We start from the raw sequence: 27,283 nt of genomic DNA, 5'->3' as shown, positions 1-27,283 counted from the left end.
CACCACACCCTCACATTTTGCCAGAGTTCTCTTGCTCATACTGTAGGGATGATGTGGGGCTCATCTCCCCAGCCTGCCCAGGTGGCTGCCTCTGCCTCGAACGTTTCCCAGTGACGCAGAGCCCTGCAGGCCCAGAGGCCCCTCCACACTTCCTGCGAGGGTTCAGAAACCCGCCTCCCCTCCCAGCCGTAGGTGCCTGCTTCAGAAAATGGTGAGTCTCCCTCTACAAAGCGCCCTCCTTCACTGGGGCAACTGGGGGGCAAGGGCCCCAGGGTCCTCATCTCCAGCAGGGGTTTTGAAAAAGTCTTCTGGTTTCTTTTTCAGAACGAATAAGTAACTTGTCCTCCGCCATTTTAGGTAGAGTAAATGTCCTGTGAGAGAAGGATGCCGTCAAGGAATCTCTGGACAGTTCTGGGGCTCTGCCTCTTATCAGGTGAGTAGCGTGGAATGGGAAAGGGTGGTTTCTCCAGGCCATGGGAAGGCCCAGTGGTGCCAGGGAGCCTCATTTACCTGAAGATGTAAGGACCCATTTGTGCTGTTAGGGGAGGGAACTAAGGCTGGAGGCTAACAAAAAAGATGTGCCAGAGACCATTCAGGGAACAGCAACAACAACAACAAAAAAAAAACAGTTAGGTTCATAGCTGTTGAAAGCAAAGAGCTCTTGGCCTTCAAAAACAAGTGGGTTCTGTCAGTGAACTACTGGGTCTTTGAGAACTAACACAAAAGAGATTAGAAGAGCCGACCCCCACTCCTTGTGAGGAGAGCAGATAGTTGAACCCGAACTGCGCAGAGCATAGCAAGCCTTGTGTCTGAGACGAGACAATAAAACACCTTATAATTTTCCATCCTTTTCAGCTAACCAAGAATTTTCTATTCGTTTAGCCCTTTTTGAAGCAAGGTGGGATATAAATTGATAACCAACATTTCATGTCTCATATGAGATAAGGAAGATTTTCTTTAAAGGTGGCCATTTATTAAGTGCCAGATACTGTATAAAGAAAATTTCTTTCCATGTGTTAACTAATTTAATCCTGATCCCCACCTAGAAGGTGAGTGTTATGTTCCCTATTCTGCAGGTGAAGAATCTGATATTCAGAGACGCTAAATAACTTGTTGAGAACTGCACAGCTACTAGGCACTAAAGCTGAACTGGGCGATCAGGGCTGTCTGTCTACAGGCCTGGGCTCTTAATGGCTGCACTACGTGAAGCAAATGGCTCGCCAAGGTTTGATTTCAGAGACCTAGAAAATGCTCTCTCGGCAGGGGCTCCTGTCTTAGAGCCGCAGCCATGATGCCCCCCCACTTCCTGCTTCATCGTGGGTGTCTCGGGTTTGAATGTGCACATGAGTCCTCTGGGGATCTCATTAAACTACAGCTTCTGCCTCAGTACGTTGGGAGTGGGGGCTGCAATTGTGCATTTCTAATAAGCTCTCCTTCTGGTCCAAGAACACACTTGGAATGTCCAGGGGCAGGATGTGACTCCTGCAAGAGGTGGGCAGGCATTTTCACAGAAGCCTCTAGTGTAAACTATGCTTTGCCTAAAGAGAAAGAGAGAGAGAGAGAGAATGGATGTCAAAGACCCAAGCACCGCCAGAGATTTGGCATCAGGAGAACGTGCCCAGTGTGCTCCGGGGATGCAACAGCAGTGAGGGTGGGGGTGTCTCACCCAGGGCAGAGGCTGGGTGTACAGATAACCTTCAGGCAATGTCACTGGAATGAACCAGGTTATCGCTGAGTGATAGGGCCCCGCGGAAAGGTACCCAGGCTCTCTTCGACACACTAGCTCTAGTTGATGAATAATCCAAGTTTCAAATATCTCCAGCTCTGTCTTAAGCAGAAAACATATGGAAAAACTGGACCATCAGACAAGCGGGAGCCAGAGATGGAACAAGAATGTCAATATTTGTACCTAACCAAGAGCTTGTTTTCTTCCACAGTCGATGAGACCAATTTTCAAAATGAAGGCTTGGCTGCAAAATTCTTTTGCTGTTTCTCCGGCCACCCAAAGAGCAGCCCCAGCTTTTTCTAACTTCTGATTTTTCAAAATACTTTGTTTTCATCTTTAATGTTAGATACTTTCTTGCTCTGTTTCATCCGTAATTGACCAGGAGCCCTGGGCCATGCCCAGCAGGACATGTCTCTTATCTGGGGTATCAGAATGCCTGTGATCCAGCAGTGGTTGGGAAGGAATCTGGTGTTCAGAAATGGTCTGACTGGACAACAGGGCTTTTTCTGCTTGGAATTTCAGGGCCTCAGAATTACTAACTCTTTTTTTTCTTATTTGTTTTCTAGTTGGCGCTTGGGGGCAGGAAGGTGAGATATCTTTTCTTTCCTTGTGATGAAATCAACCCAGCATTCTGTGTGTTCATGAGTGGAGCTTTCTCTAGACCTCCCACAGAGCTTCCACAGAGAACGAAAGGGGTTTGTTTCTTCAATAAATGGGGTTTCTACCATCTTCTCCTTTGCCTTCTCATAAGTCTAGAGTACTGATAGACAAGAACAGGAAAGCAACAGAGATGGTAGGAAATAATGTCAACTCTTCAAAGAAAAAAAATTGAGACTGTTAAGTTGAAAATGCCAAGTTTTCATTTGTTTGCATTTCACATTTGATGTGAGACTTTCTAGAGCATATGTGGCTTGAATGCACACACCAGGATGCAGTAAATAAGGTTCTCGGGCAGCATTTGAGGATACTCGCAGGATCACTGCCCAAATGCAAATGTGCAGTTGTGTTCCTGTGTGCACATGTGCCTGGCCTGTACTTCTTTTCTTAATATCAACTGTAGGGTCAGGAGTGTCCCAGTGTTGGAATCCCTCCTCTTCAATCAGCAACTCCAAACTGAGTGAACCAGTTTTGTGTTTAAAGGCAGCCACTGTGCCAGTCTACATTCCACTGTACTACCTGGTTTATAGTGTCCTTAGGACCACTCCCCAGCTTTTTTTTTTTTTTTTACCATGCAGCATACTTTAGTATTACGTTACTGACAGATAGGATGAGTCAAAAGCACTGACACATGTTCCAGGATAGCTCATCTCTTCTGCATGCTCTCACCATTTAGAGTTGATTTTTGTTTATCGTTTGACATACGCCCATATGGATCTTCTTTTTTTCCCAGCTTTATTGAGATACAATTGACATATAACATGGCATAAGTTTAGGTGTACAATGTACTGATTTGATATTTAAATATATCTATTGCAAAATGATTATTTAAGATCCATGATTGTATATAGCCATCAGTTGTTTAAGGTAGGTTGTAGGGCCCAAACCAGCTTTTCATATAGAGCCTTGGGAAATTTGAAGCTCCACTGTTTCCTAAAGGTTGACGCAAGAGTCTTAACCGTTAGGGTCATGGTCTGATCTTAGTAGTGGGTAGGACTACTGCTAATGGTTTCTTATCATTTCCTTTTCAGATAATGAAGACAATGGTAAGAGGATTTTCACTTGGTAGGACCTCTTTTCAACTGTGGAACAAAATGGTCATGGAGGACAATCACAGTAATAAACAGGACTATTAGAGGGAAAATATAATTATCTTTCTATAGGATCTGTGTGCAATATGCCTGTTCGTTGTTAACTATCATGTCTGATTATAGCCAAGCATGATATGTGCCCCTATGCATACATTCAGGGAATATACATGTGGTTGTGGGTTGGAGTTTTTGTGTAAATCATGAGTTTGTTGATGACAAAGATGATGTCTTATTTATCTGGCCCAGTGCCTGGCACATAATAGGTGTTCAGTGAATATTTTTGAATGAATAATGAGCATACACATGAATGCATCACTAATTCTCTCCCCTCAAGAAACCAGTGGTCTTGCATGAGAGATAAACAATGATAATATAGTGTGTTGCAGCTATGATATGAATAGATACAGAGTAAAATAATATATGTAGAGAGGAGTGGCCAACTCTAGAGAGGGTAGCTGAGGAAGGATCCCCAAGGGGGGATGATTCTTGAGAAGAGTTTTAAAGGATGAGCTTGTATTTTAGGGAAGAAGGTATTTTAGCCAGAAGAGATAGGGTGTGTAATATGAGGTTAAGAGTCTAACTCTGAAGCTAGAAGCCACTTGGAATCCTGGCTTAACTTCTTACTTGCTGAGTACCTGTGAATAATTTACTTAACTTCTCTGTGCAATAGCATCATGTGTAAAATGAAAAAATAATGGTACCTAGCTTGTAGGGTTGTTATGAGGACTGATGGCTCACTTAGAGTATTTCTGACATCTAGAAGGCAGTAGGTAAATTTTAGCTATTATTACATGGGAAGCATGCAGTCTAGATAATAGCATTAAAGTTTATTGAATATGAATATGTAAATTTAGGCATTGCCCTAAATATTTTACCTGAATTTCCTCATCTAATTCTCCTAACATCCCTATTCTACCGATAAGGAAAACAAGGCTTAGACAATAAGTAGTACAATCACAGAGATAAATATAAATGCAGAGTTAGCTAATACTGAAGCACATTTTCTTAACCAGTAGAAAACGTTGTCTCTGGATGTACATAAAATCCTTGGGAGCATGCATCCTATTTCCAAGCACAGGCATGGAGGCGCTTGTGTGAGCATGTGTGAGTCTAAGCTCTGCTACTGGAGTTGTGCCAATAGGAGTTGTGAGCCATTGTCTTTGTTTCTTTTTCAAACATGCCAAGTAGGGTGAACTATCTATTTACTTTTAAATTATTTTATTTATGATTTCTATCTTATTTAACTTTTTTTTAAATACCAGTGCTGAAAAATTATTTCTAAGTCAAAATAATATCAGCTATCTATTGTCATTATACTCAATTCCCAACTATTTGCAGACACATAAACCTGGAGAATGATTCATTTGCATTTCCTATGACCTCATACGAGAGCTGCCTGGGTGACAGGGTCAGAACTCAGCACTGTCCCCCATTGCAGCAGGACCCCCAGACAGAAAGGAAGAAAGCAGCTTTCTCCTTGAGCATCAGCTGTGCACTCCCCACCTTCAGCTTCATACTCTGTTTTATTCACACAAATACCCTGTGCAGTGGGTGTTTTTCCTGTATTTCCCAGGTGAAGAAACTAAGACTCGGAGAAGTTACATGAGTTGCCTTTGGTCACACAACCTGAGGCGGATCTGGGACTCAAAGACAGGGCTTCTGACTCAGTCTAGTGCTCTGTCCCCAACAGCGTCATGTACCAAAATGCCCCACAGAGAGAGGCCTATCTCGGAGTGCCACCACTGTCACATCCAGGTTCAAGCCTCGCCTGGTGCTGCCCAGTGCCCCTGCCACAAGTCTCCCAGGAAATGAGGGGCCGCCCCAGCCCCCACCTCCCGCTGTAAAACTGCCTCCCGCGGGGAACATGACTGAATCTCCGAATTATATAAGTGCATTTCGGTTGTCCACCACGTAAGTTCCTCCCTCTAACAAAAATAATTGAGAGTTGATTATACTCAAAGGTAACTTAAAATAAAGCCGCTTTTTAATAGAAGAATCACTCCCTTAAAGTAAATATAGTCCTTCACATAATTTAAAGGCAATAACACAAAAGTGATATAGAATAAATAGATATTTGATCTCTATTATGAGAGATTCTGTTAGTTAAAAGAAAGAACTTCTGAGTAATGAAAAGCAAGCAGGCCCAAGCATCAGTAATTCAAAGACAGAAGGTCTTATCTCTGAGAAGACCCTTTTGTACTTGTCTGGAACAGTCTTTTGCTAGTGCAAGAGGCTAAGCTCAAGGCTTTAGAATTTTTCAGCTTTAAGATTTTAAGACTTTCTGAGCTTCCATGAACCTCGATCTAGGAGCACATGCTGGTATATTCTTGATTTGACGTCTCTGAGTTGCATCTACGAGCTTCCTTCATGGGTTAAGTACATACCTCACCTTTAAGGCTTGTGGCGTCCTAAAGGATGGGCTCTCTTTTGGAATTTGGGGGGATACTGTCTAGCCTCACTTGAAAAACTTTCCCTACAATTTAAATTTAAGCCAAGGTTATTTTCTCACCACTCTTTCCTTTTTTCATTTTCAGATGAAAATATACATGAACAGAAAAGTAAGTGTATCAGCCTTTTATGTATGCCCTGTCTGAGGATGCGGGTACATGGATAGAGGAGAAGGAATCGATGGAGAGAGATTAACCCCCAGAACTGAGGTCCTCCCAACATTACATTCCCAGCTCCCATTTCAGAAACATTCCAAATAGGGACTTTCATAGGTTTTCCTTTACTTCCATCCCCCCTTTCCCAAGTCCCCAAGCCCATGCCTAAACTCTGACGCCACTTTCAGAAGGTCCTCCGGTTCCCTTTCTCCTGTGTATCCTCTCTTTCCAGCTCTCAGTCACCTTTCAACAAGGAGATCTGAGACCTGGATGACAGATGTCTTTCTGCACGTGGCCAGTTCTTTTGTCACGCATTTGCCCTTTGAACTGTTACTGGTTTCTCCCTCTAGTTTCACATCTCTTCTCTCCCAATCCCCAGCATATAAAGTTTCCATCTCTGGAACCAAGGTAACACTGACATGCCTGGAGGATTCTGAATCGGAAGCAATAAAATGGGCCAAAGATAATGTAGAATTACCCGGACCATTTAATGAAAATAAACAGCTAGAACTGGAAGACTTTTCAGAAGTTGAAAACAGTGGTTACTATGCCTGCTACACAAGCTCCTCGAAGGAGAAGAACCATTATCTCTACCTGAAAGCAAGAGGTAATACAGGTCTCCAGAGCAAAGGCTGCTAGGCTCCTTGGGGAGGGACCTTGGCAGAAGGGCATTCTCCGTCACCTCCCCTAGCCTCACTCCCTGGTGCCCCAGCATCTCTGTGCCTCTCTGCGATCAGTCCAGGGACTCTCCAGGGCCACACAGCACTAGGGTTCTCTGAACTACAGGCGAAACATCAGTGTGGGGCAGTACTAGATCTAAAACAACAGCTTCCCAAGAGACAGGATTGGCACACTTGCATCATAGCCCATCCAGAATTAGGACAGATCCATATGAGTTTATCTGATGCTTTATTCAGAGGCAAATTCTTCAGAAGGATTTGCAAAGGAGACTGAACGCCACCATAATAAGATGTCATAAACCAAGGCATAAATAATAAACACCAATGATGGCTAACAGTTATTGAGTGCTTATTAATTTTTAAGCACTATACCAAACACTTGTCAGGGATTTTTTTCAGGTCATCCCCTCATATGAGTTAAGTATTATTTTATTCCCATTTTGTAGATGAGGAAACAGAGGCTTTGTGAATTGAAAACACATTTCACAATTCTCACAGCTAGTAAGTAATGGAGCTGGGACTTGAACCCAGGACTGCCTGACTGCAGAGCCTCTGTCCATAACCACTACACTTTGCCATTGCCTGTTATTATAAGCTCATCCAAAGAGACTCTGTCCATGGCAAGCACGCGAGTGCGGAAGACGGAATGGCCTCCGTTTGTTCCTTCCTCATGTCCGGTGTTCTCGCGCTCCTTTCTCTTCTCCCCACACCCCCGCCCGCTGCAGTGTGTGAGAGCTGCATTGAGGTGGACCTGATGGCAGTGGTCACCATCATCATAGTCGACATCTGCATCACCCTGGGCTTGCTGCTGCTCGTGTATTACTGGAGCAAGAACAGGAAGGCCAAGGCCAAACCTGTGACCAGAGGGATGGGTGCGGGCGGCAGGCCCAGGGGTAAGACCATCGGGTTGGGTTGGAGGAGATTCCTGCCGAGGGGGGTGTGCAGCCTGGGCCGGGACGGGCGGCAGGTCCGCAGCTAGGTCCAGACAGCTTCCGTAGAACATTCGCTGAACTACCCAGATCTCGGCAGAGGGGTTCACGCCTCAGATCACCCCTCTCCTTCCCACCCCAGGAAAATGCAAAAAAAAATTTGATTGACATTTCTTCAAATGCCTGTCAGCCTCTAGAGTTTTCAGACTCCACCCCAGTCTGTGGGGAGAGAGACTTTGGGACGTTCATTTCTGCCCGTTCCTTTCCCTTCCTTTGGGGGAAAGGAAACAGTGGAAGGGCCTGGATCTGGGAAAGTCACCAAGTGATAAGAGGGGTGTGGGGTCCTTACAGACCAGATGAAAGAAAGAAAAGAGAAAGGGCAGCTGAGAGGCAGAAAGGGAGCCACAGAGGAGGGAACCAAGGAGGCGCCATCCTAGATATGAGTCTCACTGCCACCAGATTGGGGTTCCCTCATGGAAATGAGTCCTTTCCCCCCACCTCCTCTGCAGGACAGAACAAGGAGAGGCCGCCACCTGTTCCCAATCCAGACTACGAGGTAACAAGGGATAGAGTGGGGGGAAAGGGGTACCTCTAGGGGAGAACAGGGTAGGTGGGACTGTCCATCTGGCCTGCCAGACACTTCAGCGCCCCTCACTCTGGGCTTCAGGACATCCCACTATGTGCCACGTGTGCCTCCTTCATGGTAGAACAGGGCCACCCCGAAGGCCGCATGGCTTCCACAGCCACGGAGCAGTGGCAGCCAGGGGTGACATCCTTCTTTCTCTGGCTTATTCATTAGCTGGGATACAGCCAAGGGGAACATCACGTATGCAAATTCTAACATAATAAACTCTGGACCAATGTCCCACCACATGCACCAGTCATACCAGCCCTTCACACCAGACATCACAGCCTCTCGCCCTCTTGATCTGATTCGGCTGCCAAAGAGTTAATGCTGGGCAGAGCAGAGAACCACCTGGGTTCTTCTGATTGGTTGATGTGCGTACACTACCAGTTGTAAATATCTTGAATTTCCCACCTGGCCAAACCAAGGAATAGTTATTGCGCACCAGCCAAACCTTTGGTGGTCCCTTTACTGAAAGGGACTTCATTTAACCCTGACAAATGCCCTGAGAGGTGGATCTTTGCAATTGAATTTTTCAGATGGGAAAGCTGAGGCTCATAGAAGGTGACTGGTTCAAGTCTTACGCTTGTGCCAAGTTCAAATTGGAGCCTGCCTTCTAATTCTTAGGCCAACGTCCTGTCCGTTGCCCTGAGGCTAGGTTTTCAGAGGCCCTTCTGTCTTAGGAATTGCTTCCTCCCACCCCACTGACCACCTCTCCCTGTTCCACTCCTAGCCCATCCGGAAAGGCCAGCATGACCTGTATTCGGGCCTGAACCAGAGAGGCATCTGACAGCGCCCGAGGACACTGCGTCCCACCGGCCCAGGCCTGGCTCCTCTCCTGTCTGCTCCACCCTGTATCCTGGACAAGCCTGGATCCCACTGGAGAATCGTGCCTCTGCCTTGCGGGCCACGCATCCCAGGCCCTCCTGCCCGCCTTCTCTGCTGGCGCCCAGTCCTAGAATACTGCCTCCTCGTTATCCTTTGAAACATCGCCGCTCCTCACGCTGGCCGCCCTCTTGTCAGGATATTTATTTCTGTTATTCGTCCCCCCAAACCTGCTTTCCCCCTTCAGTTCCCTCCTTTTCCTGTGTATAGGTTGTCTCATCCCTAACTATTTCATCTACCTTTCTACATTTCCAGCTCTTTCTTTGGCAACCCTGCAGGGATGGACCTGGTAAATGCTGGCAGGGGTCCTGCTCCATTCACAGACCCCGGCCCAGAGCCAGCCCTTTGCTCCCTTCCCATCCCCGCTGTTGGCCCCTGGAGGTTCATTTGCATCTCCATCAACGTGCTGTGCTCCCTGTCAACTGAGAGGGAAGAGAAATAAAGTGCATTGGGCTGAAAGAATTGCTGTGCCTCTTTTCTGGAAGGCCATCAGGGGCTGCCGTCTTCCCTGAGACAACTCAGGTCCTCCCTGGCTCTGGCTAAATTCCCAGCTATGATCCCAAACGCAAGTACCACCTGCTTCCACAGCTGGTTGAGGGCATTATCTGAAGCTTTCTTTGGAAGAGGCACCAGGGGAATAAATAAAATACAGGGAAAAAATACAAATCATTTGCTCAGCTTCTCTTGGAGAAAAACACTGAGGGTGGCAGAGAGTGACTGATGCGTCCCTGGGCGGATCAGTTTGGAAAATGGGTGAGACAGAAACGGAAGCCTGAAAAGGCAGGAGAAGAGTGGGGGTTTGGGGGCGGCGGATGGGACCCAGATTTCCACAAGCTGGGTCGAAGGAAAAGGGCAGCTGAGCCGGACTGGGGACCGTGGGGGAGGGTGGCGCTGACAGGCAGGCACCACCCGCTCCGCTCTGAGAGGTAGCAGCCTGCAGCCAGAGGCGGGCTGCGGTTCAGCCGCCAGGATGTGGGCTGCGCTCAAGGCGGGGCAGCAGCCCGAGGCAGTGTGGGAGACCTTCCCTCTCCTCTCAGGGACCCGCGCTCAGCTTGCAGAGAGGAGGCCAGAGCGTTGAGGTGCTGTCTTAGTCCAACTCAAGCATTCTTTCCTCTGCTCTGTCTCTGCACTCAGAAACCTCCCTGCTGACCACAGAGCTATTTATTCATGTGACCATGACGAAGAAAACCATTTGTGGTCAACAGCCTTCCACATACTGTACACATTCAGCCTTGGGCTGCGGCCACAGTTTCTATTTATTGCCTCCTGTTGAAGCAGTGCTTCTTGCCCACTGAGCACTCAAGACTTATGCTCAAAAACGTCTCCCAGATGTTGACCTTTGCTAGCTGCTCGTCAGCAGGCTGGCCCAGAGGTGGCAGCTTTGTCCCAGGTGTATTTTATGGTGCTCAATCAAGGGGAGGTGTGGCTCAGTTAGTGAGCATGTTCTGTGCTCTGAAAGCATGCTTAGCCCTCTCACGTGCCACCTCAATCAATCCTTATGACAATTTGACATGGTATATGACCTCGTTTTACAGATGAGGACATGGGGGCTCAGAGAGGTTAAGTCATTTACTCAAGTTGCACAGTTAGTGAGGAACAGAGCTGGAATTAGCAACCAGGGCTGTCTACCTCCAACGCTCTCAACAGTGCCATGCATTCATAAAGAATGCTGTCCATTTTCCAGTCTTAAAAGTTCTGTATTTAATTGTTCAAGTATTCCTGTAATGAGTGCTTTTCTAATCACTCATGTGTGTGAAATTGAAATTCTGTGGTTTCCCATGTGGTCCCACAGGCAAAGGGCTATGCAAGCTGCAGAGGCCCAAGTCAGCTAAGTCAGCTCCTGCTGTGCTGTGAAGATTCCCGGCAGCTGTTCTTGCTGGGTCACAAGACTCACAGCCCCCAACCTCTTACCCAGGACCAGAGAAAAATCAGCCTGGAATGCTCAAAAGAAGATAAACCCGGTCTGATTCTGTTGTCCCTAGTAGAATACTTAAGGAGAATGATTAGCTTCCTAATCTTTGCTTCCTCTCACACAGAGATGGCATCAGAATATTCATTCTCTGTTCTTTTACACACTGTCCTGGTGTATTGATTGATAGAACCTCTTCCTTACACCTACCCCCGGTTGTAAAAAAAGTATTTAAGATGTTCCCAAACAAAGGGGCTTTGAGGCAGTTTATCAGAATAGGAGATGGTCGTGGTCCTAAGAGGCTGAATAAACTTTTTCTTAAATGCAAAGGCCATGTTTATTTCAGCCAACATGGGGCAGACCAGCACCGTGCTAAGTGGATGCAGATAGATGGTTCCTGTCTTCAAGAAGCTTGCAATTCCATGAGTGGCCAGGTATGCAAAGAGTTAAGCAGCAACAGAACAGTGTGATTGAGCCCTACTCAGTGCTACCCACCCTGTTACGGGTTCCAAGGAGGAACGGACAGAGCTGGGGCAATTCCAGAAAGTCCCATAGAGGAGGAAAGACTTAATCTGGGCTTTGAAGGGAAGGAAAGATAGAATTTGAAGGCAAAGGAAGATGAAGTAGATAACCTAAAAAGCCTTTCACTATTCAATAAATTGAATTTGTCACTAAAAACCTTTCCACAAAGAACCAGACCAAGATGGCTTCACTGGTGAAGTCTACTAAAGGCTTAAGGAAGAAAGAATACCAGTTCTATAAAACTCTTGCAGAATATTGCAGAGGGAATACTCCCAAATCGTTTTATGGAGACTAAATGTATCTTAATGGTTAATTTTATGTGTCAACTTGGTGGAGACACAGTGCCCTGGTATTTGGACTAACACATCTGGATGTTGTGAAAGTATTTTTTCTGATTAAATGAACGTTTAAATCAGTAGACTTTAAATTAATCAGATTATCCTCCATAATATGGGTAAGCCTCATCTGATTACTTGAAGACCTTAGGGGAAAAAATATAGACTGCAGTCTCTGAGGAGGAGGGAACGAACTCTGTCTCTAGACTGTGTTTGGACTCAAGCTGCAACATCAATTCTTTCCTGGGTCATCAGCCTGCTGGCCCACCTTGCAGATTTTGGACTTGCCAGCCTTCACAATCACATAAGCCAGTTCCTTAAAATAAATCTCTCCCTCTCTCTCTACCCTCTTTTCTCCCTCTCTCTCTCTCTCAATATACATACACATCCTGTTGGGTCTGTTTCTCTGGAGAACCTTGACTAATATACCCTGATATCAAAACCAGACAAAAACATTAAAAGAAAAGAAAACTGCAGATCAATATCTCTTATAAATAGATGCAAGAGTTTTTCACAAAATTTTAGCAAATTTAACCTAATAATATATAAAAAGAATGTTACATAATGGCCAAGTACACTTTATTTCAGGAATGCAAGGTTGGTTTAACAGATCATGCTACCAAATGTAATTTACCATATTAACAGACTAAAAAAGTAAAACTGTATTCATCTCAACGAATGTAGAGGAAGCACTTGACAATACTCAACAATTACTTTTGCTAAAAATTCTCTGCAAACTAGAAAGGGAAGGGTATGTTCTCAACCCGTTAAAGGGCACCTAAGAAAAACCTGTAGCCAACATACTTAATGTTAAAAGACAATGCTGTCCCCCTAAGATCACAAGCAAGGCAAGGATGCCATCTCTGCTTGTATTCAACATTGTACTGGAGTTTCTAAACAGTGCAGTAAGCCAAGAAACAGAAGGAAAATGTATCCAGACTGGAAATCGATGAGTTAAACTGTCTATTCACAAACAACATGATCATCTATATAGAAATTCTAATGGAATCTACACACAAAAAAAAACCTATTAGAATTAATAAGTGAGTTTAGAAAGCTTGCGGGATAAAGATCAATACGCAAAAAGCAACAATATTTCTATATACTATCAATGAACAAATGGAAATTGGGATTTTAAAAATACCATATACAATAGCATAAAAAACAATAAAACCGGTACAAATTGACAAAAGACATGTTCATGAAACAGAAGACTCACTATCATTAAGATGGCAATTCTACCCAAACTGCAATTCATTCAATGCAATTTTGATCAAAATCCCAGCAGGCATTTTATAGTAACTGATAAACCAATTCATATGAGACTGCAAAGGGCCTAGAACAGCCAATCTATTCTCTTTAAAAGTTGTATCCCAGGCATTCTATCCCTGAGATTTATCCAACAAAAATAAAAGCGTATGTCTACACAGTGACTTATATGTGAATGTTCACATCAGTTTTATTTGTAACAGCCAAAACCAGAAAACAACCCAAAAGGCTATCAACAGGTAAGTGGATAAACAGCCTATGGTACACCCATACAAGGGAATACTACTGAACAATAAAAAGGAATGAACTACTGACAGATGCAACAAGACAGATGAATATCTAAGGAATTAGGCTGAATGTAAGGAGCCAGAACAAAAAGGGGTGCATGTTATATTGTTTCATTTACATAAAACTCTAGAAAAGTGGAAACTAATCAACAATGACAGAAATCAATCTACAATGACAGGGTAGGGGGTTGAGAGAGGAAGGAGGGAGGGATTGCATGCACAGGAAACCATTTAGGGTGTTGGATATGTTATCATCTTGATGTGGTGATGTTTCACAAGTGCATACATATGCCAAAACTTGTCAAATTTTATACTTTAAATATATGCAGTTTAGCCTTGTCTGTTTACCTCAGTAAAGCTATTTTTCTAAAAGCACAAAAAAAGAGAGCCAAAGAGGCCCAAGGTTCTGGAAGGGCTCAGGTGGAAGGCACTGTTTCTCAACCTGGCTTCATGACAGAATCACCTTGAAAGCAGTTTTAAAGTTGGCCCCATCCCAATACGATTAGAATCTCTGGAGGTGCAGCCAGGCATCAGGATTTTTAAGCTCCCCAGGACATTCCAACGTGTATCCAATGTTGAGAACTGGTGAGAGGTATAGGGAATGTAAGAGCATATTAGGAATGTAAGGTAAAAGGGAGTGTAGAAGGTGTGGGAAGGACACAAGCACTGGTGCAATGCAAGCCATGAAGGGTTGCCCAAAGTGGAGGGATCCACTGTGAAGGTAGGATCTGGGGTTAGGAGGACTACAACAGGGATTTAAGGGGTAGGAATAAATCATAACCATGAAGGAAGCATGGGTCAACTGGAAGTTCATTCTGTCTTTAACAAAATTAGGGTCTGAGTATCTCTCAAGGAGATAGTGGGCAGAATTGTCCAGATTTCTGGCTATGCAGTTGTTAATTCTTTTCTCCTTTGGGAACCCTGGTCTAGGAAACTCCCACTCTCTTTAAACTATCCTCAAGTTCATTAAATTACTCTTACTTTGAGATCAAAAGGAGGGGTTGCCAACTATGGGAGACAGGAACTGGCATAAAGGACACAAGAGACTAAGTGACCTCAGTTCTTCCTCTAAACCAGAGAATCTCTGATTTGGGGCTGCTTCAGAATCACCTGGAGCCTACGTGCCTAGAGTAGAACTCAAGTGTTTATACTTGTAATAAATCCCTCAGGATCCCAAAGTTTCAGAGCCACCACTAACCCACCAGCAGAATATGATGCCTACTGAGGATCTCCCAAGTCCCCATCAGTCTGAAACTCCAGCTCTCCAAGTGGGCAGAGAGTGATACTGTGTTTTAGTGGATAAAGGGTTTCTGATGCCAGTTTATCAGGCAGAAGGCAGGGTCAGGGCAGGGACAGACTCTGGGGAAAGGAAGATGAATGGTACCTTCCATACAGGAGAAAAAGGTCCAGAGACCTCCTCACGGCTCATGGCTACCACTCCACAGGGGTCACCAAGCTAAGGCTGGCCCCTCAGCAGAAGTGGCACTTTGTCACACACACACCCTGAGTCTTAATAAGGTCCCCCAGGCCCTGGATGTCTCTACGACCTCTGCTCCTGATGTCATGGAAACTCTGAGCAGCCGGGTCCCTAAACACGTCACCCCATGCTCAGCCGCGATGTGGAAGCCGGAGTTCTGGAAGGGCTGCGACGGGGGCCTGGGGCCAGCAAGCGGCCAGGGAGTGTGCTGGGGCAGATCCCGCACCCAGGGAGCCCACCAGGCCGGAAACTCCTGGGGGCTGGGATGTGGCAGGAGACAGCCCCTCACACTGTTCACGTGGGGCAGGGAAAGGGAAGTGATGCAGGAGGGACACAGGTGGGCAGGCAGGGCATAGGCCTGGCTGTCAGGCCGACTCTCTGGCCTTGACCCAGAAGGAGCCTTGGAAAGTCCAGGCACCTTCTAATGGAAGAAGACACCTTTATTGGCTGAGCAAGGAGAGAAGGTACAGAGGATAGCTGCTCTGCTTGCAGGCCACCAGTCGCAGGTTCACTTGTTCCGATGCCAGTTTTCACCAAGATGACTGTACTGAGCATTATTCCGATCTCGGAGGGGCTAAGAGATGAGAAGGGGGAACAGTGAGACCCGGCTGAACTCTCCCAGGGAGGACCCCACCCAGCCCCTGGGATGAGAGCTCCAGACCCTCAGGGATGAACTCCCCTCTAGGAGCCTTTCTGCATACACTCACCACCTAGTGTCAGCCTCTCCATTCCCAGCTTGCTCCTCCCCACCACCTCCCCTCTTTCCCCTCAGGGCTCACCTGATAGAGCTGGTCATTCCTCAACAGAACTTGGGTGTCAGCAGCTAGAAGAGGTAAGAGGTAGAAGAGCAGCAGGGTAAGAGAGTCATCAAGGGCCCACGCGGATGGGACAGTGAGACCCCACGAGCACTGCAGGGGGACAGCAGCTGCTTCCACCCTCAGACGTGCACGAGCAAATGGGCTCACAGGTCCTTTCAACGACCAGCCAGGGGACGCCTCTGAGTGACTCAGAGAGGAGACACAGCCACCAACAGAACAGCCTCATTCCTTAGCAGGTGAGCGCACACACACACACACACACACACTCTCTCTCTCTCTCTCTGTCCCTTCCACTTACCCCTAGAGAGCCTCCCAGTCTCATGTCCAGCAAAGCAGTAGACTCCCAAAGCGAGAAGCAGGGTGGCGATGATATCAGTGAAGACAATGCCAACTAGAGTGACTGAGTCCAGCTCCACACAGTTCTGACACACTGGGGGGAAGGGAGGAGAGAGGAGAGGCCAAGGGCCCGCAAGATCAGAGACCACCTGTGCCTCCCAGGGCAACCCAAGGATCCCTCACACCAAGACCCAAACTTCAGTGAGGTCCTTGGAGAAAGGCCTGCTGATGGCCTTGCTAGGGCTGCCTCTGCCCTTCACCCCAAGGAAGCCACGAAGAGAGCCAAGAAGCCCCAGGTCCACAGGGACCGAGACACGGCTGTGGTTAAACCACTCTCCCAACCAAGCCCCACCTGCCTGGGTCACACGGCCCCTGCTGCCCTTTCTCCATTCGTTAAGTTCTCTCCCACTCTGATGGCTCCGGAATCTGGCTCCTACCATTGCAAGAGGGACTCCAGTTTGTTTAGAGAACAGATTGGTCCCCCAAAGCCCTCTCTCACTAGAAGGTTCTCAGATCCAGAGACGCTACCATTCCAATCTGAAGGGTCCAGGAAGCACATACTTCGATAATATACTTGCACAGTGGACATCCTGCTGGGTTGCTCATTTGTCCATTCACACATATATACTCCTCGTGGGTCCAGGGCGCGTTTTCCCAAGTCCAGACTTTTATTGTCCGAAATCAGTTTTCCCATCGTTCCCTCTACCCATCTGATGCTGGTGTTGCAATTCACAAGCACTTTGTCCTCCAGTTCCTCCACGAATATCTTGAAGAGGCTCACTAAGGAAAAAAAAAAAATACCACAGTTGGAGCCAACGCTTTCGTCTGCCCCAGATCCTTGGTTCTGCCAAGGCTTCCACATAAAAGGAACCCTTTCCAAGTCTAGGACAGTTTACGATGTTGAGTGAAAGAGACAGAATTCATGAGAAGAAGGCTTCAGGAGGCTTCCCATGTACTGCAGGAGCCGGGAAGGACACAAGGATGCAGCCTAGGCAGAGGACAGGCCCCGGTGGACACAGAGCAAGAGAGGAAACCACAGGGCTGGGCTCAGACAAGAACCTTCCTGGAAATGAGTTCACACAACTTATTAGAAGTGGGAGAGAAGCACAGACTGCTGAGGCACGCAAGAAACGGGGGGAAAGCCAGAAGACTATTCCTCAGTTGAAGAAGTCTGCATTTTTTCCTTCAAAAAAAAAGTTCTAATTCTACTTCGCAGCCACCTACAACATCCCCGCTTCCACTTCCCGCCCTCTTCCCTCTTGCTTTGTCCCTTCCCCAATAACCCCCAAGGGCAGGGGAATCTCACTGCTAAAGCCTTTCTCCCCAGGGTGAGGAATGGCGGGGGGTAGGGGAGGCGCCGTTATGAATCACCAGCCCAGTGGCCCAGACAGAGACCCAGAGCAAATCTCATGTACAGATTTTTAGTTGTTCCACCCTTGCTTAGGGGAAGGGGCACAAAAAACAACTTCTGTTGACTGCATTCTTGGGGCTTCACACAAGTGAAGTGTTGTGGAGAGCTTAAGGGCTGGGGGCATATGCAGTGCCTTTCTACATCCACTGAACCGCTTTGCCTAAGAGCATCTCCACAGCCCACAGAGTCTCTGGGATCCATACCTCCAATCCCAGGGAGAAGTGGGATCTATGTTCTCCCTGGCCATCCTATTCAGCTATCAATTTGCATACAGGAACTTCCTTTAAGGAACCCCTCTACCCCGAAAAGCTGTCTCTCATGCCTCCAAAGCAGGCCGGGAGCCTATGTGCACATCCTCAGGCAGACACTTGTCCATCAGATGCTTCACATCCCACAGGCATGTCTCCCTTGGGGATTTGTTTCCAGTGGAAATCTCAGATGTCCCAAAGCAGCTGACTACAAGGGTGACCACTTGTCCCAGTTTGTCTGTGCCTGAGGGAATTCCTGGGACATGGGACATGCAACTATCAGTCTTAAAACCAGGCGAACCGACATGAGTTACTCATCACTGCCCAAATCTGCCCTCCCTTCTGCTCAACCTAAAGTTAATTTTTTTCTTAAAACATTCCCCTAAGTGGTGGGGCATGATCCTACGTGGTAATGTAATGGTGCCCAAGTGTCCAAGAGTCCTGGATCCCTGAGGTTTTCTGCCTCAGAAGGAACAGGCACTCGTTACCAGCCACAGGCTCAGACACACACACACACACACACACAACTATCTTACAGTTCTCTGGTCTACAGCCTACGGAGAGACAGTCAAGGCCAAGATACACCCCTAGCTAGAGTCCCTCAGAGCCAAGACCCTGTGCTGCATCCCAGGCCTGCCCTCCTTGACAGCCCTCCCCGGTGAATTGAAACTCGTACAGAAAGGGACTTTCAAGTGGACCTCACTCAGGTGGTAATGTCCCTCTCAGGTCCCTTCTCCAAGATGACCTCGCCTACCTGGAGAAGTCTTACCTTGGGAGAAAAGGGCAGCGAGTATCAAGCCAGCCAGAAACCTGCTGTGTTCCATCTTCCAGCAGAATTTAATACCAGTAGACAGACCCAGGTCACAGAGCTATCAGCCAGGTTGAGAGCTGCGGTCCCCCAACTGACTCATGGGTATCCGGAAAAAGTAAAGGGTGGGGGAGGAAGCAGAAGATGCCTGTTTCTCTGCTCTTTGATGTGGATGATAGGAGACTGTCAGGGTAGGGGGAGGCTGGAGGCGGAGCAGGAAGGAAGCAGGTGCATGTTGTTCTTTTACTGAGCCAGAGCTTGGGAGTGGGGCAGAAGGGAGAGCAGAGAATATGGAAAAGGTTGCCTGGACTTCTGGGAAGTCAAAGGAGATCTAGAGGGTCCTTTCCTGAGTCACTGATAAAAACAGTAACTTCAGAGTTTCTGTCAGCTACATTCACTCACCACCTCAAAACTGCTAAAACCCTTGAGAGCAGCTGTGAGCTATAAGCCATACCCGTTAGGTTCTGCCCATTTGTGGTCTTTCTTGGGACCCTGCCCCAGGTCCTCCTTGGGCAGCCTGGGACATCAGATGAAATAGTTTCTTTCCAGTGGGAAGCTGAGCTTTGGAGCACCCCCAGCCAGAGATTTGAATCCTGGCTCCAAAACTACCTACCCCCTGGGCCTGGGCCAGTCAAGGAATTTTCCAGAACCAGATTCCCTCAGAATCATGATAAGGTTTCAAACAAAATGTTTGCAGGTGCCTGACACATCATATGTGCTCAGTAAGAGAAAGTTATTAACAGCAGTATGATTGACTCACAAGCAGAATTGAGCTACCCCAGGGGACAAATGGATGTTGTTCCCCAGGGCCTGTGGGCATCAACCTCTCTCCACTGCCACAGCTGTACTGTAACTTACCAGAGGGCAGGGATCTTGTACGTCTTATTCACTTCTGTATCTCTACCACCTAGTTTGTACCTGGCACATAACAGGAGGCCTGCGTATGACTCACTGACTGGCTGGCTGAGGGAGAAGCGGCCTGAGATCCTGACAACGCAGCTCGGGCCCTGGCCCCAAGGCATGGCCTGCGTTATTGGAACTGTCCTACCTATTCCCTTCCAGGCAGGAACCTTTTTTCTTTTTTTTCTCTGATCTGTGTGGTTTGTTTTTTTTTTTTTTTGGTATCATTAATCTACAATTACATGAAGAACATTATGTTTACTAGGCTCCCCCCTTCACCAAGTCCCCCCCACAAACCCCATTACAGTCACTATCCATCAGCGTAGTAAGATGCTGTGGAATCACTAGTCTTCTCTGTGTTGCGCAGCCCTCCCTGTGCCCCCACCCACATTATACATGCTAATCGTAAGGCCCCCTTTCTTTTTCCCTGCCCTTATCCCTCCCTTCCCACCCACCCTCCCCAGTCCCTTTCCCTTTGGTAACTGTTAGTCCATTCTTGGGTTCTGTGATTCTGCTGCTGTTTCGTTCCTTCAGTTTTCCTTTGTTCTTATACTGCACATATGAGTGAAATCATTTGGTACTTGTCTTTCTCCACCAGGCAGGCACCTTTTTGATGACCTTGTCTCAAAAAAGCAGTGAAAACTTCCTGAGCGAGAGCCTGGACTGAGGTGGCTTTCTGTTCAGAGCCCCAGCCCGGAGCACAGGAGGGCTCCTGCCTGAACTCATCAGTCCCACCAAGAACCAGCCACAAGAACGGCCGGCGAAGACCCTAGCAACCAGGGGTGGCAGAGATGCTTATCTCCCTCATGAAGACAGGGGCCCAGGCCATCTCCTACCCAGCACCCAGTGGTTCTCTGTGCAAGCGTCTCTGAGAATCCAGCACTCTCCCTCCTTCTCCCCATCACTCCCCACCCACCACCCCTTAACGGAAAAGCAAGAGGCACCCGCACCTGCACCCTGCCCAGCCCCCACACGTAAAGCAGAGGGTGGAGGCTCTGATTCTGGCTTCTCACGGGGGCCCCAGCCCAAAGGATGCTGGGCGGAGCCAGGCCAGCTGCTGCGCAGGTCGGCCGGCTGCTGGGGCTGCTCAGCGCTTCTGCCGGGAAGGACAGAGGCCAACATGGAGCAGAGGAAGCACCTGGCCAGCCTCGTCCTGGCTATCACTGTTCTTCAAGGTAAGGGCCCACTGGCGGGGCTGGAGGTGTGGAGAAGGGCTTAAGGGAAGGGCCATCACCAGGGAGACAAGAATACTGGGACCCCTGACCTGCAGCCTACCTCAGCTGTTACCCGGGAGTTAGAGAAGGCAGACAAAAAGGAAGCCTCTTACTGTTCTCTGCTAAAGAGAAGTAGTGGCCCTGGGAAAGATGGGGTCCTTGTCTCTTAGGAAATCAAGGACTTTACCAGCCAGAGGGAAGGGTCAGATGGGTGACGCCATCTTAGGTTCGAATGCAGCCCCAGAGGGCACAGGCCAGGAACCTGAGAAGGAAAGGTGCGTGTTCCTTGACAGAGCTGGGGTTAGGAGTAGATCTGTGAAGCGTTCACTCACTCGGTTGGCCAGCTGGTCAACTGCTCAACAAATGTGAGTGAGATCATAGTATATGATAGGCTAGGAGGATATAAAGATGCATAAAAACTGCTTCCCTCATGAGCTCATAGTCTAACTGGAGATAAGTTTCAGTGTTGCCAGATTGAATGTAAGGTACAATATTGGGTGCCCGTATGAGTAATCCGTTGGAAATACACAATAGGAAGTGGATGAACTGGGCCGATGCCTGGAGTCTGGACTAGAGATGGTTCTCCACACACTGGGGAAATCTAAAACCATAAAAGTGGTTGAAATCACACAGGTGCTATGTGAGATGTGAGGAGGAGGGGGCTAAGGATGGAACTGTGAGGATACCGAGCTTTAAGGGGCAGTTAGAGAAAAAACATCTCAGGGGAAAGGTAAGGGAATACTCACAGAGCTGAAATAATCAGATGAACGCAGTGCACAGAAGCCAGGAGTAGAGAGCTTCCAGGAGAGAATCGCTAAGACTGTGAAGCACTAAAGACAGGTGCACTAATGTCAGAATATACCTAACACTTCAAGTCTGTCAGATTTGGCGAACTAAAGGTCACAGGTGATTTAGAACAGTTTCGCTGAGGTAGTGGGAGTGGGAGTCAAATGGACATGAAAAGAAGGTGAAAGGCCGGTGGTAAAGAGCAGCGACTGTAGACTGTTTTTTAAAGAAGTTTGGATGAGAAGGGGGGAGAGTTTGAGTAGCACACAGAGCAGGAAATAGAGACGAAGAAGAAATATGTTTTGAGTGTGAAAGAAATGTGAGCACATTTCTAGGCTACAGGAGAAGATAGTGAATAGAGCAAGGTCCTGGAGTTGATGTTGACAAGATGGCATCAAGAGTGGCATCAAGGGCACAAGGGGAAGGCAGCCTTACCCTCTGAGACTAGGAGGATGGAAGTACAGATGGCTTTGGCCATAATGAGGCTTGTACGCGGAACAGAAGCTGAAAACAAAAGGACCGTGACAGCAGCTATGCTCTTAACGAAGTAAGTGGGAGGCTATTAAAACCGAGCCAGGTGATGGTTGAGCAAGGGACTTGAAGAGCACAGTGAGTTTCTGAAGGGAACAGAAGAATAGCCAGCTAAAGACAGTAGAGGTTGAGCAGTGCTGAAAGCCTGTGTGCGGCAGCTCAGTGTAGCAGAAAGGTCACTGGCCTGAGCAAAGGACACTGAGTTCTGGGTCCAGCTCAGCCACCAATGAGCTGTGTGAACCTGGACCCCTTCCTCTGGGCTCAGTTCTCTCACCAGTCAACCTGGGAAATTTGGTTTCATCAGTTCTTAAGTCCTAAAAGGAAATAGGTCTCAGATAAGCAAAATCAGTTGGACCCTCTCTTCTATGGAATCGGAGTTCAAACGAAGGACCTTTTTGTCTTTCCCATGGAGACAAGGTGGTCAAGGAGGAAGGCTAGTGAGAAATCTTAACTATTTATTTTGCTTCTTTTTCCATTCATTCATTGATTTATTCATTTATGCAGTCATTCAATAAATATAAAGCTCCTATCATGATCTAGGCACTGTGCTGGGTACTATTGATACAATTCAGCCCTGCATGAAGTTCTAAGACAGTGGATTCCTTCCAACTATTTCCATAGTATTTTGATTCATACCCCATCTCTTCCCATCATGCGCTCTACCTGCAGCTACACTACCTCTCGTCCTTTTCCAAGCCGGTCTCTTTGCTCAGCTATTCTTTCTCCCCAGAATACCTTTCTCTGTCTGGTGAATTCCTACTTATTCTTCAGGGCCCAGCCAAATGTCACCCTCACTGTTAAGCTTTCCCTGTCTCTCACAATTGAGCAAAATTGATAGGTTCTACCGCTATCAGCTTAGATAGCTTCTACACTTAACATTACAGTTTTATTATAAAAAATAAAATTAGGACTAGCCAAATGAAGCAGTGCATAGGGTGAGGTCGAGGAGGTCCTAAACACAGAGTCTCTGTGCACTTTCCCTGTGGAATCAGAATACATCTCCCTCCTGGAACCTCGACGTGTTCACCCACCAGGAAGCTGCACTGAGTTTTTACTGGGATTTCATTACATAGCCATAGCCATAATTGATTGAATCATTGGCCACTTTTGACTGAACTCAAGTCTCCAGCCTCCTTCTCCTCCCAGGGCTCAAAGTCCCAATTCTCTAATCGCATGGTGGGTCTCGACCAGCCCTCACCAAGAATAACAAAGACAGTCACTCAAGACATGCCAAGCATTTAGAAGTTCCCTCCTGGGAACCCAGAGCAAAGACCAGAGAAATTATTTATTATATGACACCCTGAATTCAGTTTGGTGATTTAGGCTACAATTCAGGTATAGATACTGTCACTCTCCTTGTTGGCCTCAGCTGACCATGGAAATGATACTTCAGGGCATGTGTACAATTCTATACCCAGCTGATCCTCTGTCTCTCTTCTGTCTCTACAGGTACTATGGCCCAGTTGAAAGGTAAGAGAAATGGTTTCTTTCTACCCTCAAATTCTGAGAAAGTTTATGGAAATATGGCTTCCTAAGCAGTCATCTATAAAACTGAGTAAATAGCTTAGAAGGGGTATAGGTTGATGATAGTTAGCAAACCTCTCTGCTGTCAGCCGAGACAGTGGCCAGTCATAACCTTTCTGGGCAGCTTCCCTGTAGCTAAGCAATTAATTCTCTGGTTCTTGGAGGAGAAACAGGACCCTAGCAGCTAGGCACAACTCAAAGTGCAACCCATGAACCAATAGTAATACCACCACCCAGAAGCATGTTAGAAATGTGGACTCCCAGCCCCTCCCACAACTGCTGAACAGACGTAAAATTCTACCTGGATCCTCATGTGATTCATAAGTACATTAAGGTTTGAGAAGCCCTGCTAGAATGGATCTTGAATTTCAGAGGCAAATTCTTACCAGACCACGGTTTTTCCCTCTCCAGGAGAAAAACTGGTAATAGTGGATGACAATCGAGAAGATGGTTCTGTACTTCTGACTTGTGGCTTGAAAGACCAAAAAATCAGTTGGTTTAAAGATGGGAAGGAAATAAGTTCCCTAAATACAAGTAAAAGCACATGGAATCTGGGAAGCAGTGCCAAGGACCCTCAAGGGATGTACTGGTGTAAAGGACCAAAGGACCGTTCCAAACCACTCCAAGTGTATTATAGAAGTATGTGATCTCCTTTGGTTTGCTTCTGTGCAATTAGGTAATACTTGCTGTTCCGGTGAGCTTCCTGTCGTAGGTGAGCGTGGAAATACACGCTAAGCAGTGATATAAGAGCCACTTCTCCTAATCTCGGTTTGCCTCTTTTTTAATATAACAAGACAGTTTCCCGAGCTCCTTGAAATAAGCACAGCCAGTTTGTAGAGCCTGGTTTACCTTTGGGTGGGCCCCCTGGATTGAAGCAGTCAGCAACTTATATACACTGAGTCAAGGGAAGTAGGGGAGATGAGAGATTACAAGGTGAACAGCAGTGAAATTGGAAGGTAGTTGGGCAAGAAAAGGACATCTGGTCTTCCTTCTGTTTCACATAGTTCTTGGTAGAAAGACTGCCTGGGCTTCTCCAAGACTCCAGGGGGATGGAGGAACATCGGGAGGCTCCACTGGGTTCTTTGTCCAAGGGTCTTCCCAGGTAATTCCCACAGAGAGAAGAGTCTGCCACCCTAGACAGAGGCACTTTCTCACTGAGAAAGACTCAGGAGACCCACTTTCACAGCCTGAAAGAGACCTGTCCCCCCCTTTTCCCACAGTGTGCCAGAACTGCATTGAGCTGAGTGCAGCCACTGTATCCGGCTTTGTCTTCGCTGAAATCATCAGCATTTTATTCCTTGCTGTTGGGGTTTACTTCATTGCTGGACAGGATGGAGGTCACCAGTCAAGAGGTAAAGTAATATTCTTAGATGAGAGATGAGACCACCGGGGACCCTCAGCGTCCTTCCTACCAAAATAGACCCACTGAAAGAGTCTGAATAGGCACACATTGCTAAGAAGCACGCTTGGGTGAGGATCTGTCTCTGTTAGCAGGAGAAAAGGATACTTGGTGTTTCCATAGCGCCTCTCAAGATCCAACTCCTTCTGATTAGCCTCTGTGTTTTTTTTTTAAACTCTTCATTGAAGTAAAACCCACATATAGAAAAGTATATGAATCTCAAGCATACAGATAAAAAAAAAGTTTTTTTCAACAAAGCAAACACACCCTGAATCCAGCACCTGGTTTAAGAAGGAGCGTATTATCAACACCTTAGAGGTCCCCCTTGTGGTCGCTTTCAGCCTCCACCTATCCGCAAATGTAAGCACGATCCTGACATCTGATAAAACAGATTAATTTTGCCTGCTTTGCTCCTTATGTCCATGAACTTACACAGAAAACACTTTTGTGTGTGACTTTCACTCATCGATATGCTTGGGAGATCTATCTATATTGTTGTATGTGGGTTAATTTCACTAATTCTTATTGCTAGTTAGTAGTTGACTGTGTGAATATAACCCAATTTATTATCTTTTCTACCTTGTGTATGTGTGTATATTGTTTATTTTTTATGCAGCTTCAGACAAGCAGACTCTGCTGTCCAATGACCAGCTCTACCAGGTAAGGGATTTAGGGATGAAGGAGACATTGCTACAATCAGTGGTGGTAAAATTTTGGGATGAGCAGAGGAAAGCGAGTTATTTGGAAGACATTATACAGATAAGGAACTGCTTAGGGCTTACCAGGTGATGGCAAGATTATTATCCCTTTGGGTAGAATGGATGAAATAAAGAGAAGGACTGAGAGAAACTGAGGTTGCGATCTAGTGAGAAAAAGTTGAAGATCACACTGAGAGGAACAGGGAACACACACAAAGAGACTACGGAGCCTCCATCTCCTGGTCCTCTTTCCGCCTCCAGGGCCATGAGGCACCCACTCTGAAGCCTTGCACATAAAAAGCATTCAATAAACATGCATCAAATTTATTCATAGAGGATGAGGTAAAACAAGCTTATCACTGTGCTGTCCTTTTTAGCCCCTCAAGGACCGGGAAGATGACCCATACAGCCACCTTCAAGGAAACCAATTGAAGAAGAATTGAGCTCAGGACTCAAGAGTAGGTGTGTCCTTCTACTCCAATTTTAAGAAAGTGCTTCTGCAAAAACTGCCCTCCCGGCTGCTTCCAAGTCTCCTTTCCCTAGGCAACCGTAATGATGGGGGGTGGGGGTGGGGAGTAGGCGATCTTTGTGATGAGGGGACTGTCCTGAGCATTGTAAGGTTTTCGGCAGCATTCCTGGCCTCTGTCCACCAGATGCTAGTAGTACCCAGTGTGATAACCAAAAATATCTCCAGATATTCCAAGTGTCCCTGCAGGGGCAAAATCTCCCTTTGTTAAGAACCACTAATCCATATTGACCTTTCAGTTAATCAGTCAGTCAGAAGTTTCCATCAGGGAAACAACGGCCCAAGCATTATTTAAATCAATTGTAATTTTTCTTCTTTCAGTCCAGGTGTTCCCCTTCTATCCAGTTCTCAGAAACAAGACAATGCATTTTGGAGCACTCCTAGCAGAGACACTTTCAGTCTTAAATCTAGACTCACGGCTTCCGGAAGTGACAAACGGAGAATAAAATCCATCAGAGGAAATGTGAGTCTTTCTCAAAATAAAATCAAAGCAAAACAAAACATGTATGGTGTTTCAGGAGCGCCACCTATTGGGAGGTAATTTTCTGTAAAAGAAAAATGAAAATGTCTAATAATCCCTCTATTTGAATATAATTTAAGTTTAAATTTTTATTTACCTTTTGTGTAGGTCATAATTTACATGGTTCAAATATGCAGTGGGTGGTCTCCCTCTGTCTCCATCCTCAGCCACCCAGTTGCCCTCTCCACAGGCAAAAAACATAGTAGTTTCTTGTTTATCTGTATAAAATATATACGGGAGACCCAGTAATTCCACTTCTAGGAGTATATCCAAAGGAAATCCAGTATACCCAAAAAAATCCAGTTCGAAAAGACATATGGCACCCTCATGTTTATCACTGCATTATTTACAACAGCCAAGTTATGGAAGCAACCTAAGTGTCCATCAATAGGTGAATGGATAAAGATGTATTACATACACACAATGAAATATTATTCAGCCATTAAAAAAAAACAGAAATCCTGCCAATTACAACATGGATGGATCTAGAGAGTATTATTCTAAGTGACATAAGCCAGGTGGAGAAAGACAAATGCCGTATAATCTCACTTATTTGTGAAATCTAAAAA

The 27,283-nt window shown here is 46.5% G+C and overlaps 3 protein-coding genes across 8 annotated transcripts; 2 read left to right on the top strand and 1 right to left on the bottom strand.

Annotated features, from left to right (window-relative positions):
- Positions 1-74: 74 nt before the first annotated feature.
- On the top strand, positions 75-9,658 carry CD3E (CD3 epsilon subunit of T-cell receptor complex). Of its 4 annotated transcripts, none has more exons than XM_017642386.3 (9): positions 75-211; positions 358-433; positions 2,293-2,313; positions 3,415-3,429; positions 6,009-6,032; positions 6,457-6,684; positions 7,483-7,650; positions 8,196-8,242; positions 9,045-9,658. In XM_017642386.3, the coding sequence occupies exons 2-9, from the start codon at positions 367-369 to the stop codon at positions 9,099-9,101; spliced, it is 627 nt and encodes a 208-aa protein (XP_017497875.3). In that variant the 5' UTR covers positions 75-211; positions 358-366; the 3' UTR covers positions 9,102-9,658. The 4 variants fall into 4 exon arrangements, with proteins under 4 accessions (XP_017497875.3, XP_073095810.1, XP_017497884.3 ...); XM_017642395.3 differs by having other exon boundaries at positions 112-211; positions 325-433; XM_073239709.1 differs by lacking the exon at positions 3,415-3,429.
- A 5,756-nt stretch (positions 9,659-15,414) lies between these two features.
- CD3D (CD3 delta subunit of T-cell receptor complex) lies at positions 15,415-18,731 on the bottom strand. Its single transcript, XM_017642404.3, has 5 exons — positions 18,578-18,731; positions 16,711-16,929; positions 16,112-16,243; positions 15,775-15,818; positions 15,415-15,569 (listed from the first exon to the last, which is right to left on the bottom strand). The coding sequence occupies exons 1-5, from the start codon at positions 18,630-18,632 to the stop codon at positions 15,504-15,506; spliced, it is 516 nt and encodes a 171-aa protein (XP_017497893.2). The 5' UTR covers positions 18,633-18,731; the 3' UTR covers positions 15,415-15,503.
- A 1,809-nt stretch (positions 18,732-20,540) lies between these two features.
- Positions 20,541-26,695, top strand: CD3G (CD3 gamma subunit of T-cell receptor complex). Of its 3 annotated transcripts, none has more exons than XM_036992606.2 (7): positions 20,541-20,691; positions 23,497-23,517; positions 23,983-24,210; positions 24,792-24,923; positions 25,587-25,630; positions 26,046-26,126; positions 26,516-26,695. In XM_036992606.2, the coding sequence occupies exons 1-6, from the start codon at positions 20,637-20,639 to the stop codon at positions 26,109-26,111; spliced, it is 546 nt and encodes a 181-aa protein (XP_036848501.1). In that variant the 5' UTR covers positions 20,541-20,636; the 3' UTR covers positions 26,112-26,126; positions 26,516-26,695. The 3 variants fall into 3 exon arrangements, with proteins under 3 accessions (XP_036848501.1, XP_036848502.1, XP_017497765.1); XM_036992607.2 differs by having other exon boundaries at positions 26,046-26,130; positions 26,521-26,695; XM_017642276.3 differs by having other exon boundaries at positions 26,046-26,130.
- Positions 26,696-27,283: the final 588 nt, after the last annotated feature.

Source organism: Manis javanica, chromosome 6, assembly GCF_040802235.1.
Source record: "Manis javanica isolate MJ-LG chromosome 6, MJ_LKY, whole genome shotgun sequence".
In the NCBI taxonomy this organism is placed as follows: domain Eukaryota; kingdom Metazoa; phylum Chordata; class Mammalia; order Pholidota; family Manidae; genus Manis; species Manis javanica.
The sequence above is the reverse complement of the archived record's forward strand: the minus strand, read 5'-3'. Positions and strand labels throughout refer to the sequence as shown.

What these genes read in the sequence shown, in the direction of transcription:
- CD3E (XM_017642386.3), top strand. Translation starts at nt 367, where the DNA reads ATGTCCTGTGAGAGAAGGATGCCGTCAAGGAATCTCTGGACAGTTCTG. An exon ending in GGGGCTCTGCCTCTTATCAG is followed by an intron (nt 434 to 2,292) that starts GTGAGTAGCGTG and finishes TTTGTTTTCTAG; the next exon opens with TTGGCGCTTGGGGGCAGGAA. An exon ending in TTCCCAATCCAGACTACGAG is followed by an intron (nt 8,243 to 9,044) that starts GTAACAAGGGAT and finishes TTCCACTCCTAG; the next exon opens with CCCATCCGGAAAGGCCAGCA.
- CD3D (XM_017642404.3), bottom strand. Translation starts at nt 18,632, where the DNA reads ATGGAACACAGCAGGTTTCTGGCTGGCTTGATACTCGCTGCCCTTTTC. An exon ending in CGCTGCCCTTTTCTCCCAAG is followed by an intron (nt 16,930 to 18,577) that starts GTAAGACTTCTC and finishes TTTTTTCCTTAG; the next exon opens with TGAGCCTCTTCAAGATATTC. An exon ending in GACTGGGAGGCTCTCTAGGG is followed by an intron (nt 15,819 to 16,111) that starts GTAAGTGGAAGG and finishes TACCTCTTCTAG; the next exon opens with CTGCTGACACCCAAGTTCTG.
- CD3G (XM_036992606.2), top strand. Translation starts at nt 20,637, where the DNA reads ATGGAGCAGAGGAAGCACCTGGCCAGCCTCGTCCTGGCTATCACTGTT. An exon ending in TACTATGGCCCAGTTGAAAG is followed by an intron (nt 23,518 to 23,982) that starts GTAAGAGAAATG and finishes TTCCCTCTCCAG; the next exon opens with GAGAAAAACTGGTAATAGTG. An exon ending in ACTCCAAGTGTATTATAGAA is followed by an intron (nt 24,211 to 24,791) that starts GTATGTGATCTC and finishes CTTTTCCCACAG; the next exon opens with TGTGCCAGAACTGCATTGAG.